This window comes from Tympanuchus pallidicinctus, unplaced genomic scaffold (assembly GCF_026119805.1).
Source record: "Tympanuchus pallidicinctus isolate F22 unplaced genomic scaffold, pur_lepc_1.0 scaffold24, whole genome shotgun sequence".
Lineage (NCBI taxonomy): Eukaryota > Metazoa > Chordata > Aves > Galliformes > Phasianidae > Tympanuchus > Tympanuchus pallidicinctus.
Window position 1 is genome coordinate 4,264,621 of NW_026294741.1, and position 18,100 is coordinate 4,282,720.

Here is an 18,100-nt window from a genome sequence, read left to right on the forward strand (position 1 = left end):
CGCGTTCTTGTTATCAAAACCCAGAAATCCTTTCAAGGAGACGACAAACGTTTTAGTATGAGGGTGTTTTATTTATGCAGTGGTCTTTAGAGGATGGCGTTGACATCGTTGGCTTCGGAAAATAAGTTAGAGTATTTTTTTTTGCAAGCAGCTTTCATAAAAAATATCTGAAAATCGTTCATTTTCTTCTTATAGTCATTTGTATAGGGAAGATGCAGAGGATGAGTGCCTTAATGGTGTCGACTGGCACAGTAGTTAATAGTGTTATCTTTAAATAGTTTTCTTTTTCTTTTTTTTCCTTTCCATTTTTCCTTTTTTTTTTCTTTTTTTTTTTTTTTCTTCTTTTTTTAAAGTACCTGTAGAAAATTATCACAGTAAGGCTACATATCCTGCAGACGAGTTCTGGAAGGTCTCTTACTCCAATTTCAGCTCTTGTAGTAGATGTCAGTCTGGCACATGTGATGGCTTGGGCTGTGTGTGGACAGAAAGAACGACAGCTGTGGTTCACATCAGTGCTATAGGTTTGGATCCAGGATTACTCAGGTAGGCAGGAGACACTGTATCCAACTCCATAAAGGCAGAGTAAAGAGTAGTGAGCTGGAGGTCGGGTAGGTTACTGTGTGGGGTTCCATGTGGGATGGCGGCTGTGTTGCTGTTCTCCATCTGGCAATGAGAAGGGAAACACTGGGAAGACGTTGGGGATGATGAAATGAGAACCAGGGGGTCCACAGCTAGGCTGTCATCCTTCAGCTCCTCCCAGAGGTTGCCTGGGACAAAACAGAAAGGATTGATTAACTTTCTTTACCTGTGCTTTTTGGAACACCCAAGAAATAGGTAATTACACAGCTACGTGTGCCGCATGTGTAAGTACTCTCAGTCACTTGTGATGGTTTAGTTGTTATTAGTGTGTTTCCATAAAAACATAAATCTTGGAGAAATTAGAATTAAGAGAATAACTTTGCTTGAAAATTTTAGCAAGATTCTGTTGCAAACGTATCATAGAATAGTAGAACTACAGGTTCATTAAGGGATGAAAAGACCACTAAGACCACAAGTCCAGCCATCAACCCATCCCCACCATGGCCACTAACTGTGCCCTCAGGAAGTGTAACTTCTTGTTGAAAGAAAACCCCGATTTTGAAAAGGAGAAATTGCCTCTAGTTTCTTGTAAGAGCCTGAAAGTGAATCTGCAGGTAATATTACTGCCCAACTGGGCTTCTTGTGTTTGTGTGACGTGGCTTATCTGATGGCATGCTGAATTACTGGATGTATGATTTCATGACAAAGAAAAATCAGAAATATGATTTGATGCCTCATCCCTGGAGGCGTTCAAGGCCAGGTTGGATGGAGCCCTGGGCAGCCTGAACTGATGCCTGGCTTAATTGTTGGCGACCCTGCCTGTGGCACAGGGGTTGGAACTAGATGAGCTTTGGGGTTTCTTCCAACCCAACCCGTTCTATGATGGTTTGGCTTTTTTTTTTCCCTAAAGTGCAACAGAAAGCTTCTCATCTTTCCATTAAATGCATCTCAGTGAAAGGGCTCGCTAAGGGACTGCAGCAGGGCTGTGTTTCTCATCTTCAACACTGAAGGTTTCTTCCTGAGGGACAGGTTAGTGGGCATGGTGGGGATGGGTTGGCCGTCGGTGATCTTTGAGCTCTTTTCCAATCGTAACAATCCTACGATTCTGTGGGTGGGGATGGGTTGATGGTTGGACTCATGATCTTGGAGCCCTTTTCCAACCTTAATACTTCTATGATTTAGCATGTTGGAGATGGGTTGATGGTTGGACTCATGATCTTAGAAGTCTTTCCCAACATTAATGACTGTATGATTCCTGGGGGCAGTGGCCAGAATGCTGTCACTGTGTCGGGCTGTGATGTACTACGCCCAAATCTACGCCATACAACCACCTGGGATCCCTACCTTGGAGATCAAAGTCGGTGAGGGATGGATTCAGAGCATCGATGTCGTTGCTGAGGTCCCCCTCCTGCAGCAGAGGGTCGGGCACCGTGCGGGCCGTGCAGTGCTCTGTCATCACCTTCAAGCCGCAGCTCGGGGGGGTCTGGGCCGGCAGTGGGGAGTCCTGGGTGATGCTGGGTTGACCCCGCAGTTCGTTTGGAGCCTCCCCAGAAGGAAACATTGTCTGATGGTCTGGTGTCTGAGGCATTAACGCGCTTGAGATTGGAGGGAAGCCCTGTGGGGCGGTGTAGCATGCGGTTTGCTGCCCTCCGAGCAAGTTTGGCAACGTGTTCTTGGCATGGAGAGCTCCTGATGATGTGTGGATGGGATGCAGAGGCTGCGGTACAGAGGAAAGCGAGGGCTCGCCCAAGGAGTGGGGTTGGACTGCCATCTGCCTGGAGAGGGACGCACCTGCAACGCCGTTAGGACTGCACGACATGATGGAAGATCGCAGCTTTTCACCTTTGTCGCCTATCAGCGTGTCAAGCTCTTCTACAAAACAAAGGAAAACGAAATCCATAAGGTATTTCCTGCAGAGCCTGCATCCTCATCGCTTGCAGCCGGGGAACAGGTGGGTGTGATGGCAAACAAAAGTGCTAACCTGTAGGATAATAACTCCAAAAGCCTGAAATGCTCTTCTAAATAATCAGTGCTGAATGTGAGTGAGGAACATTATATTGTCGTGTTTAAGGGCTGGGATTTATTGGATAATTTCAATTTTATTCCACAGGACTTAATTGAGTGTTGCTTTAACATCTCACCAAGCGTTACGATAGAACGCCTTTGTGCCTATTTAGAAGCAAAACCTGGTCTTTAATTCTGCTTTTTTGACTTTATATTAAGGAAAGCATCTTTAAATATTTCCTAAGTAGTGCATAAATGCTGTTGCTCGGCTTGGTGTGCATTGCAAAGCAAGTTATGGACTGCTGCTTGAGGACAACCACGCTCACTTATTACTGACCTGGCTTTGCCATACTCTTCCTCACAGCCACCGGATCTTTCCTCTTCCATTTCTGCAGCTCCTCCTGCATCTTGTCAATCTTGGCTGGGTTCAGAGCCCACAAACAGCCTTTCCGAGAAGAGTTGCCTGATTTGTTTTCAACTTTCTCAAAGCATTTGTTCAAGGACAAGTTGTGGCGCACGGAGTTCTTCCAGCCATCCGGGGCTGTCTGGAAACACAAAGCCAATCTAAGAATGGTTTTTCAAGGAAAAAAAAGCAATCAATTCTCTACGTTATGAAACTGGTTAAAAAAAAACCAAAACCGAAACAAAAGGAAAGTTATTCTTATGCCCAAGTGGACTAATTGTGTGCCTTACGACTGAAATATGGGTTTCTACACTTGATTGCTACACTTTTTTTTGCTTTACGCTTATTTTTAAGCCAGTGATGGAAGCTGGGGGGTTCTTTAAACCTCACAGTGCATTGAAGTGATTCTTCCATGTGTATTTTCTGGTTTCTGCTCAAGCAAAATTCCATCCTTACTCTGAGGACAGTTTTGCAAGAAGGAAAAAAGAAACTGCTTATCACACTGAGACGCTGCATATGAGCATGCTGGTTCATATCATAGGATTCCTATGGTGAATTCCTGATGGGTCACTTCCTTGTCTTCTACAGAAATTCCATACAGTCATAGAATTCTATGGGAATTCCATAGAATCATAGGATTCTGTAGATTCTATGAAATCTGACCTTTGGATTCTTCCATTGGAACATTAACTCCTTATCCCCCGAGGCAGACCTTCGCTACAAGCTGGACAAGACCACATTTTCCATTTCTGACAAATTCCCATAAATGTAATAAATTTAATACTTCCTTCTTCATTCAAAATATTGCTTGGTTGAAAGCTGAACACGTGTCATCTGCTACAACAGGAAGTGTTTGGCTTTCCCAACAGCACCGTTTCTACCCTTTTGTCCACCTGATGTCAGCATTTCACCGTTCTGTTGGCCAATCCCGTAGGTGAGTCAACCTGCAATTCTGCTATTAAAAAATCAGTATAAAAACCCAACCCAACCCCTTACAGCCCTTTCTGCTGTAGGGTAAGACTGAAGATGAGTGGGGATGCGTCGGCACAGCTGCCCATGGAGGTGTTCAGGAACCAAGGAGACGTGGCACCGAGGGCTGTGGGCACAGCGGGGTGGGTTGGGGTTGCACTTGAGGATCCGAGAGCTTTTTTTCCAACCCAAATGATTCGGTGGTTCTACCATGACCGTTTCTTGCCCCTTGCAGTTTGCATCCGAGCAGCTTTCTGCCAGCTCCAAAAGCAAATCCCACTTTCTCCAAGGGAAGGTGTGCAATTAGCTGCTGCCTGGGAGAGCGCTCACACTCCTGGCCGTGTGTGCGAGGCTGCACCAACCTCTGTCTGTATCTAGACGGGATAATTAGTGTTTCTGCTCGGCGCTGGGAGTGGCGTGTGTTTCTCAGAGGTTTTCAGATGTGTGGGGGTGTGAATGGTGAGATCGTTTTAGGAACGTAAAAGCAAAAAGTACACGGATTTATTCCGGGGAGTGCTGCCAAGGGTTGAACAGGTTCTTGCATTAAACTCGGGACTGCTGAGCAGTGAGAAATAGTTGTTTACCTAGCTGAGCCCTGAAGGAATGCTCCAGCACAGCGTTAGAAGTACTGCTCTGTCACCAGTTTTTATTTTCACATTTGATGCTCGGTTAATGAACTGAGCACTGCCTGCTGGAGCTGCCACTGTACAGTTGGAGTTGTTTTGCTGCCGTGATTTGGCCACCCTTGCTTCCAGAGCAGTGTGGAAGTTATGTGGAATTAGGTTCCGTTGGATCTTCCCAACCTCTTGGACCACTGGAAATAGCTCAATTAACGAGATGAAAGCTCAGCGTTCAACTCTCTAATTGCACTGAAGCAGAAAAAAGGATGATGAGCCAAAAAAGGTCGTTGTGCAGACCCATTGATCCCGACAGCCTCTTGAAGTTTAAAGAGTTCAGTGATCTTGCAAAACCCTTTCTCTTTAAATCTAGGTCTCAAGAGAAGGGAGAGGTACATCAAAGAGTAATTCACCTTCAGCTGTGTAGATTATTATTATTTTTTTTTTGGGACGTAGGAGTTGGATTGCTCTGTTTCAACTAGAAATGAGATTGTTGCATCATAGAAACTGAATTTGCTGTGGCAGCGAATACGAGTTAATTTGACTAGGCTTGTATCATCTCATGTCTCCCAGCAAGATTCTACACACACTTGTGCTCTCCTTCAGTTCTACTCTAATTGCTTCCCCTCCCCCTGGTGAATCCTGCTGTTTGCTGAGTTCTGTAGCACCAACACGAGGCTGTTTGCTGATTTCTATATTATTTTATCTTGTTGAAGTCTCTCCAAAATACGGTTTTTGTCATATATTGGTAATTCCATGGGCTGCCTTAAAGACCGGCCGGAGGTAGGGCTTAGTCCTTATAAGCACATTTGCTTATTCTGTTCTTAATTTAATGATGTTTGGGATGAAAATATTCAATTGTTTGACTGTATTTCTAAATAAAATGAAAAAAAAAAAAAAAGGCAGAAGAAAGTTGCAGAATTTGGACTGTTCCAGTGATAACACCAGCACCATTCTTTGCCTATATTGCACATGGAGGCTGTGACCTCATTCCCACTGACTTACAAATAATGGGAGAAAAAGCCACGAGGATCTGCAAGAAGCCCTCCCATGGAACAGATGGGTTCTGATGAGCGAGAAGAGCGAGGTTTGGATTAGGGCTAAAACAGTTATTTAAAGCTGTGCTGGAAGACAGAGGAGAAGCAACTTCAGTTTGGTCTGGTGAGCTGCTGTGGGCACCGCTATGCCTGTAAAACTGATTTTAGTAATCCCACTTCTCCACTTGAAACTCCTCCATGCTGTGTTCCTAGAAGATGGTAATGTGCTTTCCTACCCTCTGACTATTGGCATATTTAATTGATTTTTTTTTTAATTTTTATTGCTATTTATCCTCAGAACCACATGACATTGCTGTGTGATTGTATCAGGACATTTGAATCAGGATATCTGAATCGTCTTTCTGTAGCTGCATTAGATCTATTTGATTGCTGCATGCTTATTTGCAATAGGAAGCACAACAGCCTTGCATTGCTTTGGTTTTAGGTCTTGCTAACAGCTGTAGGCCACTTGCTCTGGACATTTAGCAAGACTTTTTGGGGCATCAGCAAGAACAAAGCCCTGTGTAGAGCAGCAGCCAGCAATTCAATTACAGCTCTCTTTAGATCTAACTGTAATCCCTCTGCTCTGGGGCTGCATGCTGACTAATCTCTTCCCACCTGCATCCCAAGTGCAAGAAGCCATTTGCTCCTACAGCACGGATTTAAATCTCAATAGCATCTGGTGCAAGCTGTGCATCCATGCCTTCACCATCATGACCGTGTAATTATGAGCTTAGTACCATTTATCACATCTTATACTTTTCCTTTTACAGGGCATGCCAGAGATGAAGTTGCCCAAGCTGACATCCCAGCTCCAGAACGGAGCAGCTGATGGAGCTGTGGGTGACCCTCCTCACTGCAGGGAGTGGGACCTGATGGCCTTTAAAGGTCAACCATTCCATGAAGATATCCCCATGCCTCTGCTTCCGTGATTTTGGAGGTACTGTAATGGCAAGGGAAGCCATAGGACCAGTTCTGCCTGTATCTGAGAGGAAGGGATGATGTTGTTTTTAGAAATATTTATCCCTTTTACGAGCTGTTAGTGAGGAGTGGCTGCTTGTCATCTATGCAAGCTCCAAGTTGGAGCTGTTCTTAATAAACTTTTGTGTTAAGTTGCACTACACACTGCACTGTGTGCATACATCCTGCCTAGGCACAGAACTCACCTTAAAGTAAGGAAAGTGCTCTGTCATGAAATTGTAAATCTCGCTGACTGGCAGACTGCCCGTCTTGCTGTTTTTGAGTGCCATGAAGATCAGGATGCTTTGGGGAGAGAAAGAAAACTGTTTTAGCTTGTCAGGAAATACAGTGTTTGTCTCAGAGCTTGTGATGACCGTGGCTTTCACTCCCATACAATGGATCAGGTTGGATATTGGGAACAATTCACTCTCCAGATGAGTGGTGATGCAGTGGAACGGCTGCCCAGGGAATGGTGGGCTCACTGTCCCTGGAGGTGTTCCAAAGCTGTGGGGATGTGGCACTGAGGGATGTGGTCAGTGGGTATGGAGGGGTGGGTTAGGGCTGGGCTTGGATCTGAGAGCTCCTTGCCAACCTGAATGGATCTATGGATAATGCTGACAGTTCCCACTCAGCCATAAGCAGTGCATCACTCTTAGATGTAATGGTCAAAGTCCATGCAGGATGTGAATGGCTCATGTCCAATACAAATTTCAAGTAAAATGTTGGAAAGTGGAGTCAAGACCTTGAGTCCTGGCTGTGTTTTTTAAGGTTGTGCTTCAGTGCTTACACTGATAAGGGCGCATGGAAAGTATCAAGCTGAGTGGCAGAAGGTATAACTAAAAATTGCCTGACCTGCTTTACTCGAGTGATGGCTGGGGGCTAATCCTATGTGATAAGCAGCATATCTGATGTTTTTTCTGGACGTTTCCTCACCCTTAATGGGGAATTAAATAGCACCAATACAGGTCCTGCAAAGACACCTAATTGTGATTAGTCTTAGGCTGATTTGCAGCACCCAAGACTTTGCATTAGGAAAAGGCCTGGCTTTTCTTCTTTACATCATCTCATTTCCCTTTGCTTTGGCCCCAAAGTCTGGAGCGTGCTGTGATTCATACAAGCAGGACAGAGCACACTGGGAACAGGATAGGGAAGCACCTTGTTGCAAATTAAGCCAAAAATATGCTGTGGGTAAACAGTGCAGCATCAGGAGTTGAAAAAAATGCTTTCTCACCTGTAGGAGTAGATGGGCTTGGGAAATAGAGGCTGCTGGGATTCTTGAGTGCTTTGAGGAGCAATCCTTTGGTAGGGGTAGTGCGAAGAGGTGATGTAGGTCACCGGGTAGCTGCCTCCTGATGGGTACTGGGGAGACAACAAAGATGTCACATGGCTTGGCAACGAGTTCTCAGAATGCTTCTTTCTTTATAGAAATACTAAGCTTTAATTCTGAGGACATTGTCCTCTACCTATGTTTAATAGCTCTTATGCAAGGGCAGAACTGAAGTCTGTCCAGCATGGTATTGAAAAGCACTGGTGCTGCTAAGAAGGAGGAGAAGCTGGAGAGGAATGGGCTGGGATGTTGGCTGCTACCAGTTTTGTTGCAGTGAGTTCCATGCTAAAGAACTGTTTATTATTGCCCATTATTCTACTGAGTACTTGTGGAAAACGGGTCGTTGTACCCTATCTATCATCTCCAGATCATGCACAGTCATATAAAGAGTTTACTCCTCTGGCCATCCCTTTAATGGCATCTCTTCAAGAGATCTCCAGGCATGTACAAATCTCAATGCCCCCAGCGATGGATGGCCCATCACGAAGTCACCCTGATAGAAATACACCAGTGCAAAAAAGCAGGCAGCTCAAAGGAAATGCAGCATGTGCCTTGCCTTGATTGCAGCATGGTTTCTGCCAGTGCTCTCCATTTCCTATCGCAGCGGTTGGTCACGTATTGTTCTGTTCTGAATTGCAGTTCCAACCTGCTGGCAAGCAGCTTTCAAGAACAAAGAAGCGCTGCCCCACGGAGCTGAGATACCATCAGTTGGCTCCTGGTGTGGCGAAGGCTCCCGCTCAACTCGCAGTCTGTAAGAGAGGAATTTCTGCCTCTTACAGCTGAATCTTTCCAGATGCCAAGGGTAGGGCATGGCCAAAATTAGGAATCGTGTCACAGGCTATTAAAAATCTGCTTGCGTGCCTTTGCTGGTGCTCAAGGGTTGCTGAGCCATGTTCTGGTGCGGTGCTGCTCACCTCTACAAGCCCTGTGTCATGAGTTTTTATGGTTCCTCTGAAGACTCATATATAGATTTTTCAGAGTCATCAAGAAAATTTTCCTGGTAATTAATTTATACATCTTAGTTTCTTCCTGCCATTGGTTTCAGTGCCTCTTTGAAAGGGTTCTAAGAAGGAACTGGCTGGGATGTTGCTACCAAAAGCAAGAACTGGGTGTTTTCACGATGATTTCTGTTTTATTGGTCTCATTACTCCTTTTTGAGGGAGCAAGGAGGGGAATGGTCTGGTACGACTGGCTGGAGCTGGTTCTGCTGGATGAAAGCTGTCCGTGTTTTATGGTGGGTGGGTTGGTGGCTCCAGCAGTGTCTGCCACTTCTTTCAGGTCCATAAGAAGTAATTTTCCAGCTGAGTCACCATTTGTGCTGTGTCCAGCAAAGGGGAAGGTGAGGCCACTTTATCGTTTGGACTGAGTTAATGAAGGAGTTGATCTCTCTCATCCCTTAATGAAAAGAGAAGTGTAGTTGCTCCAGGCTAGGGGGCTGTTCTGAGTTTAACTCCATAGTGATTTAAGCTGTCCGTTCCATTCACATTTGAGAGGTAAAACATTAATACGTGCAAAAGGTGTTGTTCCATTTCTTCTGTCTTGTGTCTCTGCTCATCTCCTGGCATCTGACACTGGCACATGGACAGCATCTCAGCCTGTCATGACTTTGCCTGCTGATTCCCCTCACTTTCCTTTCATTAGTAGAATCCGTTGCCATGCTTTCATAACATCAAGTAGCACAAACTCTGACCAAAGCCTGCTGCTGGAGGAGAGCTGTCACTGTGCCAACCTGCAGGTGGATGGGAGACTTTCTCCTCCTGCGATGCTTGTTGTGTCTTGCCTAGCAGTTCCCAGAAGACAGCTGTAAGGTTATGGGGTTTTTGAATGTGCTTAATGCAGATGGGTGGTAACATCACTGGTATCAAAACAGCAGTGAAGAGGGAAGCGTGCTCACTTCATTGATATGTTTTATATATATGTATATAGCCTTAAAATTGTGCATTGTCATGCATCAGCATTGCAGTCGGTTATGCTTCAGCTGAATACTCTTTCACTGGGGATGATACAAGAGCCAAAAGATTGCAGAGGAGATGGATGAGCCACCAAACTCAGGGAGCATCGTCTTGCTGTTGTTTACTTTAAAAGGAGGCATTTTCATCTATTTTTTGGGGGGGTTGGGGAAGGGAGGGAGTTGTTCCTGTGACTGCTTTATGGCTATAGCACAAGAAACAGAGCATTTTTGGTTCAACATACGATACTGACCTGATGGAAGGGATGTGAGGAGCAGTACATCTGCTGCACTTGGGGCTGATAGCAGTACAACCCAGGCTGCCCTTCCAGTGGGGATGTCCTAAGCTTGAGATCTGAATCCTGCTAGAAGATATTTAAGGAAAGCATTGTTAGAGAGAACACCTCAGTTTAATGCCATCAGCTGCTGTCCTGACTTGTCTTTCATTGTACCTTACTACCTTCTTCTGGTCATCTCAATGCCACATCCAGTATTAACAAATGTTTGTGCTATTTTGGTGACCGTAAGATGATGTTTTGGTCCAGAAATATCAACTTGCCAGCAGCCTGTAAGCTGTGTAGGAGCTTAGAAGTTGCTCTTTAATGGAACCAGTGGAGGCATGAATGAGCAGTTGGTCTGAGCAGTCAGAGGCACTTATAGTAGAGCACATGCAGTGCTAATTTTACATTCTTTGCAGCTTTGAATTTGGGAAGAAAATGGGATTTTTCTCATTAACTGTGTACAGCTTTTGCATTAACCTCAAATCAGATGAGGTTATATTATTATATCCAGGAAACAGGAGGTTCATATCAACTTCATCCTTAGTGTGAGTAGCTGGAAACGTCCCCCATCCCTTGCTAAATCATCTTAGTTCATTTAGAGATTATTTTTGTTTCTTTTTTGCCCCCTTTTATTTCAGTAACCCTGCAATTCTTTGTCTCAAAACCAGTCCAGAGCCAGTGATCAGGGCCCTCTCCTGGCAGGTTTGCTCACTGGTTGTCTGCACGAGATGATGAAGGTAGGGTTTGCAATTTGGATCACAGCAGAGGTGCCTTGTAGGGATACCACCATGTGGTGAGTGACTCCTCATACCTTCACACAGTACATACCATAAACAGACTTTGTACTTAGTTTTAAGTGAGTAGAACTGATATCTAAGAGCTTCTCTTGCTGCCAAGAAAAATGCAGGTCAGCAAAGGCACTGTGTAAAGAAATCAGTGTCTGTTCTCAGATGCACACATCCTCAACAAATCACAGGTTGGAAAAGAGCTCTAAGGTCATCCAGTCCAACCATCCACACAGCACCAATGTTGCCTGCTGGCCACGACCCTTAGTGCCACATCTCCATGGTTCTGAACACCTCCAGGGATGGGGACCTGGGGACCCCACCACCTCCCTGGGCAGCTGTGCCACACTTGAAGAAACACCATAACATTCTGTCCCTTGAGGATGCTGATTGATGACAGTGATATCAAACCTGCTGTTTGAATTTTTAAGGCTCTTGTCTACTGGAAAATCCTTTGCCCATATCCACCTTTCAGGTAATTGTTTTTCAGAAGGAAAAGGATTAAGACAGAGAACTCTGACAAATAAATACAGATGTAGGCTAGAGCCCACGACAGACAACTTCATAAGAGATTAAAATCTATGTAGTAGCATTGAGATAAAATAATTCCAAACGCATCCTTATTTTCCCAATTAAAAACAGAAGAAAAAAATAATAGAAAATATACTGACCATGACTTGTGAATTGTGATCTTGACCTGTGGTGCTGTACTGGAGGCTGTTACACCACGGCTGCTCGGAGGAGATGTTTGGAAGGTGTGTTGGAAATGACTCTGACTCATCAGGGCCCGTAGATCCTGGGAGACCCTCAAAACCCTCAATACTTCTGGTGCTTTTGAAAGATGGACCTTCAGGTGGAAGGGCTTGCTGTGCTTCCTGGAAGACGTCCTCACTGATCTGCCTCTTGTAGGGGTGAAAGGGGTTCCTGCTGCTCTTGAGGAACCTGTCGTAGTTTCCTACAGTGTTTTCCTCATAACTGTACCGCCGGAATTTTTCTGTGCTGAAGGAGACCTGAAATTTGTTCTTGCTGCAGTGAATCCCTTGGCTGGGGGGAAATCTCCCAAGGAGCTGATCCTGGGCTGGAGATGCAGGGCTGGGGCTGTGGGAGGACTCGGAGCTCTTCCTTTCTGTCCTGCTGTCTGATTCGTACGCTTGGCAGCTGTAACTGGGATTATCCTGCAACGAATCGTTGGCATTTGTTTAGGGTTAGGTGGAACAAATATTTTTCCAGTACGTAGAAAATGTGCATTATTGACGATAATTAGAAAATTACTAATCCTGCCACCTCCGCACAGATAAACTTGGAAGGGTTTTTCTCATTACCTGGTGTCCGAACCTGTTTAAAGGTAAGTTGATAGAATAATTAAGAAGGCTGAAACAATCCTAATCTGTCAACTATCTGTGGAAAACAGGATGTCACAGGCAACTTTTGCCTTGCTGATCTGTCTGTTGTTCCAGAGAGAAGATGATGTGTGATCAAATGATGAAAGATTAAACGACAGGAATATGGTAAGTGCAAATCCTGTCATACACAAGTTTAATCAAATGGGCTTGAGCTCGTTCTTTGTGTTACACGTTGCTAGATATGTTAGCAGTTACATCACTTCCTCTCATTAGTGTAACCACACTCATTCCATGAGCCATGGAGGGTCTGGGCAGGCAGCTTCACCTCCTTCCTGTCTCATCTCCTCCCTTCCCTTTTGTTAGCAAAATGGAATTAACAACTACTCAAGAACTCTTTAATCTACAGGGGAAAGGCTTAACAAGAACTGGTGTCTGGGTCCTGGAGCTGAACACATACAGCTTAGAAATTATGCATATTTTCCCTGACATTAATGGTGAGTAACATCTTGGATGCTTTTTGGGAAGGCACAGCTGAAGTCAAGAGCAGGTTATTATGTTCAGTGAAGGGAAAACAATCACAGAATCTCAGAATCATTCAGGTTGGAACATTCACACTGGAACAGGCTGCCCAAGGAGGCTGTGGATGCCCCATCCCTGGAGGCATTGAAGGCCAGGCTGGATGTGGCTCTGGGCAGCCTGGTCTGCTGGTTGCCGACCCTGCACATAGCAGGGGGTTTGGAACCAGATGATCATCGTGGTTCTTTTCAACCCAGGCCAGTCTATGACTCTATGACTGGAAAAGACCTCCAGGATCCTCATGTCCAAACCCAACCCACCCCACTGACCACGTCCCTCAGAAGTTTTTCCTAATATCCAACCTGAACCTTCCCTGGCACAACTTGAGGCCATCTCCTCTTGTCCAATTGCTGTTGTCTGGGAGAAGGGGACATAATGTACAGTGATATACAAAAAGTAAGGTCAGATTATCAATCAGTCCCTTTTCCCCTCTTCCCTCTGTAAATTCTAGTTGTTCTTACAGGAGAACACGAAAAGGAAAACATGGAAGAACCAGTGTTCAAGAAATCTGCAGAGTGGAACATGGTAAAGCTTTTTCATTCCTATCCATGTGGGTTTGTGGGTCTGTCTGAGCTCGTACCTCTGGGGGAGGAGAGCAGCAGTGATCCATAGCACTCACCGTTTGCTGAATTGGGGATACTGAATCCCCCGGTGTCTTCATGAGGTCCTCTTGTTGGTCCCTTTCCAAAGTGTCCGAAGAAGAAAATTTAATATTAGATTGATCCTGAAGTAGTGAAACCATTACCAAATCCACTTCCGATGGAAATTCTGTTGTAACGAAGGAAAATGGCAATCAGTACTTTCTAAAACTGAAAAGTGGAAAAGAAACCATCCTGTTACAGTGTTGGGCATTCTGCTGGGCAATGACCTATTCCAAGAGTAGAGGTATCCCTAATCTGAGTTCTTCCTTTAGCTGTCAGAGGAATGTTATCTAGGCATAATTGCAATGAAGTGTGATCAGTATTATGCAGTTTTACCACTATTCTTAATAGAAATAATCCCTTTTTTTTTTGCCTTTTTAATAAAAATGCAGTACTGTGGATTTGAGAAAACTTAGCAATATTGCTTTACTGAGAATTATTAACTGTCATTGCTTTTAGTGGGACTACATACAACAAAGGAGTTTGTTCCTATCATTACTTAAGACTGGTGAGTGCCATCAGCTCATGGTTTTGCTTTTTTCTGGTATCAGTGCCTTATGTTCTGCACAGTTTAAATCTCAAGTGTTTAAATGAGCTCCCAAACTTTGATCTTCAGATATTTCAGACACATCTGATGATATTTGTCAGAGTAAGATGAATGGATTTGATCTTCCAGAAGCTTGTTTGCCATTGGTTTTTCTGTAGTCCTTTTTCACTGTAAATTTACAGTAAGACTGCAATGGCACAACTCAGATTTCAGGGGTATAAATCAGGGGAGAAAGGCACTCGAGGGGTTAATTCACAAAGTCTTTGCCACGTGTTTAAATGGCTGTTAGGTAAATAACTGAAGGGGTTATCGGGCTTGGCTAACAAAGATATATCACTGAAAAATGTGGAAAATCTGTTTTGCTTTTACAGTTCAAAGAGAAATCTCTATTTATGATGAGTTAGACTGCACTGCCCAAGGGGATAAAGTACAATGGGGCTTGGAAATCGCATATAAGACCTTGAGTGTACAGGAAAGAGATGATGTGAGCTGAAGTTCACTGTGTTTTGGGCACAGGCCCCATTCCCAGTAGCTGAGCTGGAGGTTGATGAGGAGATATACATAAAACTCCTCTTGAAAGGAGCAGGTGGGAAAACTGACAACTTGGAAATATGTGCACATGTATATTTGTAATTGTTCCAGGCTGTCTGTCCTCTTAATGCAGTTTTCCCACTGATCTCCAGGTTATATAAAGCTGTATCTGACCTCTCCTTTATACTGCAATTTTTCAACCCCACTGCCTAATTTGTGGTCTTAAGCATTAGAATTTCATTAAGAGCTTTTGTGCAGTTACAAGTCCTGCCTAATGGCTTTTCCACTGCAAGAGACGTTGGACAAATGCTCACAGATCAAGAAAAGGGAAGAGCTTCCTTGCAAGAAATCAGAGAAAGTAACAGAATAAGAAAGTCAAAAAGCTTTGATTGCGGAGAATAATAATGGTTTTCTCTTCCCATTAGTTTTGCCACCAGAACCAGAGCAAAAGCACTGGCTAAAGGGTGAACTGGGCACGTCAGAAATAGAGTATGTCATGGCTATTTGGAGAGATAATACAACGTGGACCAGGAAAGCCAAATTATTATTGTCCCCCCCCTCCAAGTGTTTTGCCAGGCTCTGTTTATTAATTTTATTTTATCATCTCATGGAGGCTGATAGGAAAGGAGGAGTCTTATGGCCTTTTAATGCTGTAATAAATCTCTCTGCGTAGTGAAGGTGTTATTAGATGGGAAGTAGCCTTGTCCTGATGCAAGGTCAAGCTGATAACCTGCACTTAGTGATGATCTGCATTGCTACTGCGGGGTTTGAAAAGAGATTCCAGACCACATGCTGACTTTCTTCTATAAGGGAGAAGAACTTGTGGTCATTGGAGGCTGTCAATAGCGGGGGTTGCAATAAATCATTTGCAATAAAGTCATGCAACTGTTAGTGGGAGAGAGAACCTGAGGAAACCGTGGGTTGCCAAGATGTGGGACTCGTGAAAGAAAACAATGATGCTTTGATTTGGAAAAAGGAAAGTGACTGTCCCAGATGTAGCTGGAACCATTTCTCCCAGCCCATGTCATTTCACTGCTGTAAATGTTGCGTGACAGTTCTGGCTCCTGTTAGAGGATAACTATCTTCAAAAGGAAAAAAAAGAAAGAAATTAGTGAGAAACTGTAACCTCAGCTGAGCGTGCGGACAAGCGAGGGAGCAGCTGACCTATTAGCTCTGCATGACTGGAGCCCCGTGGCACCCATCCATCGCTCAAACAATCCCTTTTTGTGCATTTCTGGACATCAGAAGGCATTTTGCCGACGATGCATTTCCCCAGAGCTCAGCACCGGGCTGTGTAACTCATCAGAGCTGCTCCGAAGCTGTACCTTACTGTAAATGCCCCCTCCATCCCTTGGGGCTGAGATCAGTTTTCATGAGAGGAAGGTGAGCTTTGGATGTTCCCCAATTTGTAATTCATCCTGCATGCATGCCTGAGGCAGCTCTCTGCTCCGCGCCTGACTCGGGTTGTGTGATCTCCTCTCCTCTGCCCCCTCCCCACAGCACTAAATCATCTCTTTCCTCTCCAAGTCACACCGTTGGGTTCCAACTCAAGAATGAACAAACTACCTGGGGTTTCTTTTTTCTTCTGCATTCTGCTTTTAAGTTTTGTAGATAAAAATCTGCACCCAACAGTATCACGTTCCCAATGATGTCCCGCTGTTGTAGAAGCGACCAAAACCTTTTGAGCAAAACTTGCCATATGTACGGGGATCTTTCTGTGGGAAATCTTGGGTGAAAAAGGCACTATGGATGAGAATCAGAGTTTTTATGGCTTACAACGAACACAAGACCTTCTTTCTGAGCTTATACCCAACAGACTCGCACCAAATGTTGTTCTGGATCCTGGCTGCGGATAGCTGTGTATTGTCACTAAGCCTTGCTCTGCTTTTAGAAAACATTTTCAGGAGCAGAATTTCAACCTACACACCGTGGTACTGCATGTGGTTGTGCCATGTTGGTTTCTTACTGTTTTCTTTCTTCTATTTCTGGTACACGTTGTTCCTTGATGATAGGAACTACACCAGTTAACCTAATGAAAAAAGACATTACTCTCCCTACCAGCTTTGCAACTCTGGTATTTCCTAAACCCTATCCTTTGCATACTCCATCCTATTTTCTGGATGAATGATTGTGCTGTTTCCTGAATGAGCAGTATGAAATTTCATTGCCTTATATAAGACATCTAAGCATGAAGTCAGACTTGATTCCAAGAGTTAAAGTTGTTAATATGATACAGAAACTGTGATTCTTTCATGAATAACCAACTTGGTTGGCAGGTAAAACTAGCACATGAGATAACGGCAAAGCGTGTTTGTGGGCTGATCACAGCGAGTAAGTAACTGAATTCAGAGCAAATGGGTCTGCAGTGGATCTGAGGAGTGGCACAGATACAAGAAGACCATCTTTTTTCCCCTTCGGTGTCCCTTTCTCCTGTCATTTTGTAGCTTGTCTTCTCCTAAGTATTTATACTTTCTCTTTCCCCTCCCTGCAATATCTGTGTCACGTTGCTTTCTTTCATTTCCTTCATTTAATCAATATCAGTAAAATGCCCCATCCCTGGAGGTGCCTAAGGCCATCCTGGGTTGGGGCCCTGGGAGCCTGAGTTGGTGGGGGAGCAATGGGGTTGGAACTGGGTGATCTTCAAGGTCCCTTCCGACCCAAACCATTCTATGATACTCCAGATATTTTCCAGTGGATCCTTTCCCCTTCTACTATGACAAGTCTACTTTCTGGTTTCCAAGTGGTCCAAGGGCAATTCACAATATTTTCTATTAAGAAGTGCTTTTTTTTTTTTTTCCCTACAGTTCACCGCCATATTTTAATCAAAATGCAAGCTGCTGATTTCAGAGACGAACGCTGAGAGATGATGTTGGATGAAGCTTCAAAACATGTGAGTACCGCTGAGCTGCACAACAGGGAACGTGGGTCAGGAATTGTTGGGAGCCTCATAGACAGCATGCAACGTGTGGTAGCCCTGTTGTGCTCTGCTTCTTGTGTGCCGGTGAGGTGAACCCCATTAGTATAAGATGCTCTCCTGATGTACTTATTGATAGCTTTCGAGCTGTACGCGTGTGTTGTACCCTATTCACCCCATTTGGAAGCACGACGTAGGGGAAAATAGGGGACACATGGCACGGCTCCTCCAGTAGCCCCATCATTTACGTTACGTTCCTTTTCTCTCTCGGTGAGTCACGCTCATCTCCCTGTGACTTGGGAGTTCATCCTGGGATCTCATGCCATCTTTCTGCCTTTATGAGAAGGTGTGTGTGATGATCCACCCTAATGGTTTCTGTTGCTGGCTGTGGCAGCATGTTTTACGATGGGTGTGGTGCATTCCCATTCTCTCTGTTGTGCATGTACAGCATTCACCTTGCCGCCCCACCCGTGGCCACTCCCACCCTCCCACTGGGAATCGCCCACAGTAAGCTCTGTAATTACATTTATTTGATCTGAGGAATGGATTTGGGAATCTTATTTGCACAGTCGTAAGCTGAGGATGTTAAGGCTGACCCCCTCCCCCCCCCCCCCCCAATAAAAAAAACAACCTCCGAA

The 18,100-nt window shown here is 44.6% G+C and overlaps 1 protein-coding gene across 1 annotated transcript; it reads right to left on the minus strand.

The window, feature by feature from the left end:
* Positions 1-504: 504 nt before the first annotated feature.
* Positions 505-13,571, minus strand: FOXN1 (forkhead box N1). Its single transcript, XM_052688810.1, has 8 exons — positions 13,449-13,571; positions 11,582-12,085; positions 10,099-10,209; positions 7,801-7,928; positions 6,776-6,872; positions 2,921-3,128; positions 1,924-2,451; positions 505-767 (listed from the first exon to the last, which is right to left on the minus strand). The coding sequence occupies exons 1-8, from the start codon at positions 13,569-13,571 to the stop codon at positions 505-507; spliced, it is 1,962 nt and encodes a 653-aa protein (XP_052544770.1).
* Positions 13,572-18,100: the final 4,529 nt, after the last annotated feature.

Bases quoted from the DNA above. Each gene is read 5' to 3' on its own strand.
- FOXN1 (XM_052688810.1), bottom strand. From the start codon at position 13,571: ATGGTTTCACTACTTCAGGATCAATCTAATATTAAATTTTCTTCTTCG. The intron at 3,129-6,775 runs GTGAGTTCTGTG...TTGTGTTTCCAG, and splicing joins AGCACTTTCCTTACTTTAAG to ACAGCCCCGGATGGCTGGAA. The intron at 2,452-2,920 runs GTCAGTAATAAG...TTTGTTTTGTAG, and splicing joins GAAGAGTATGGCAAAGCCAG to AAGAGCTTGACACGCTGATA.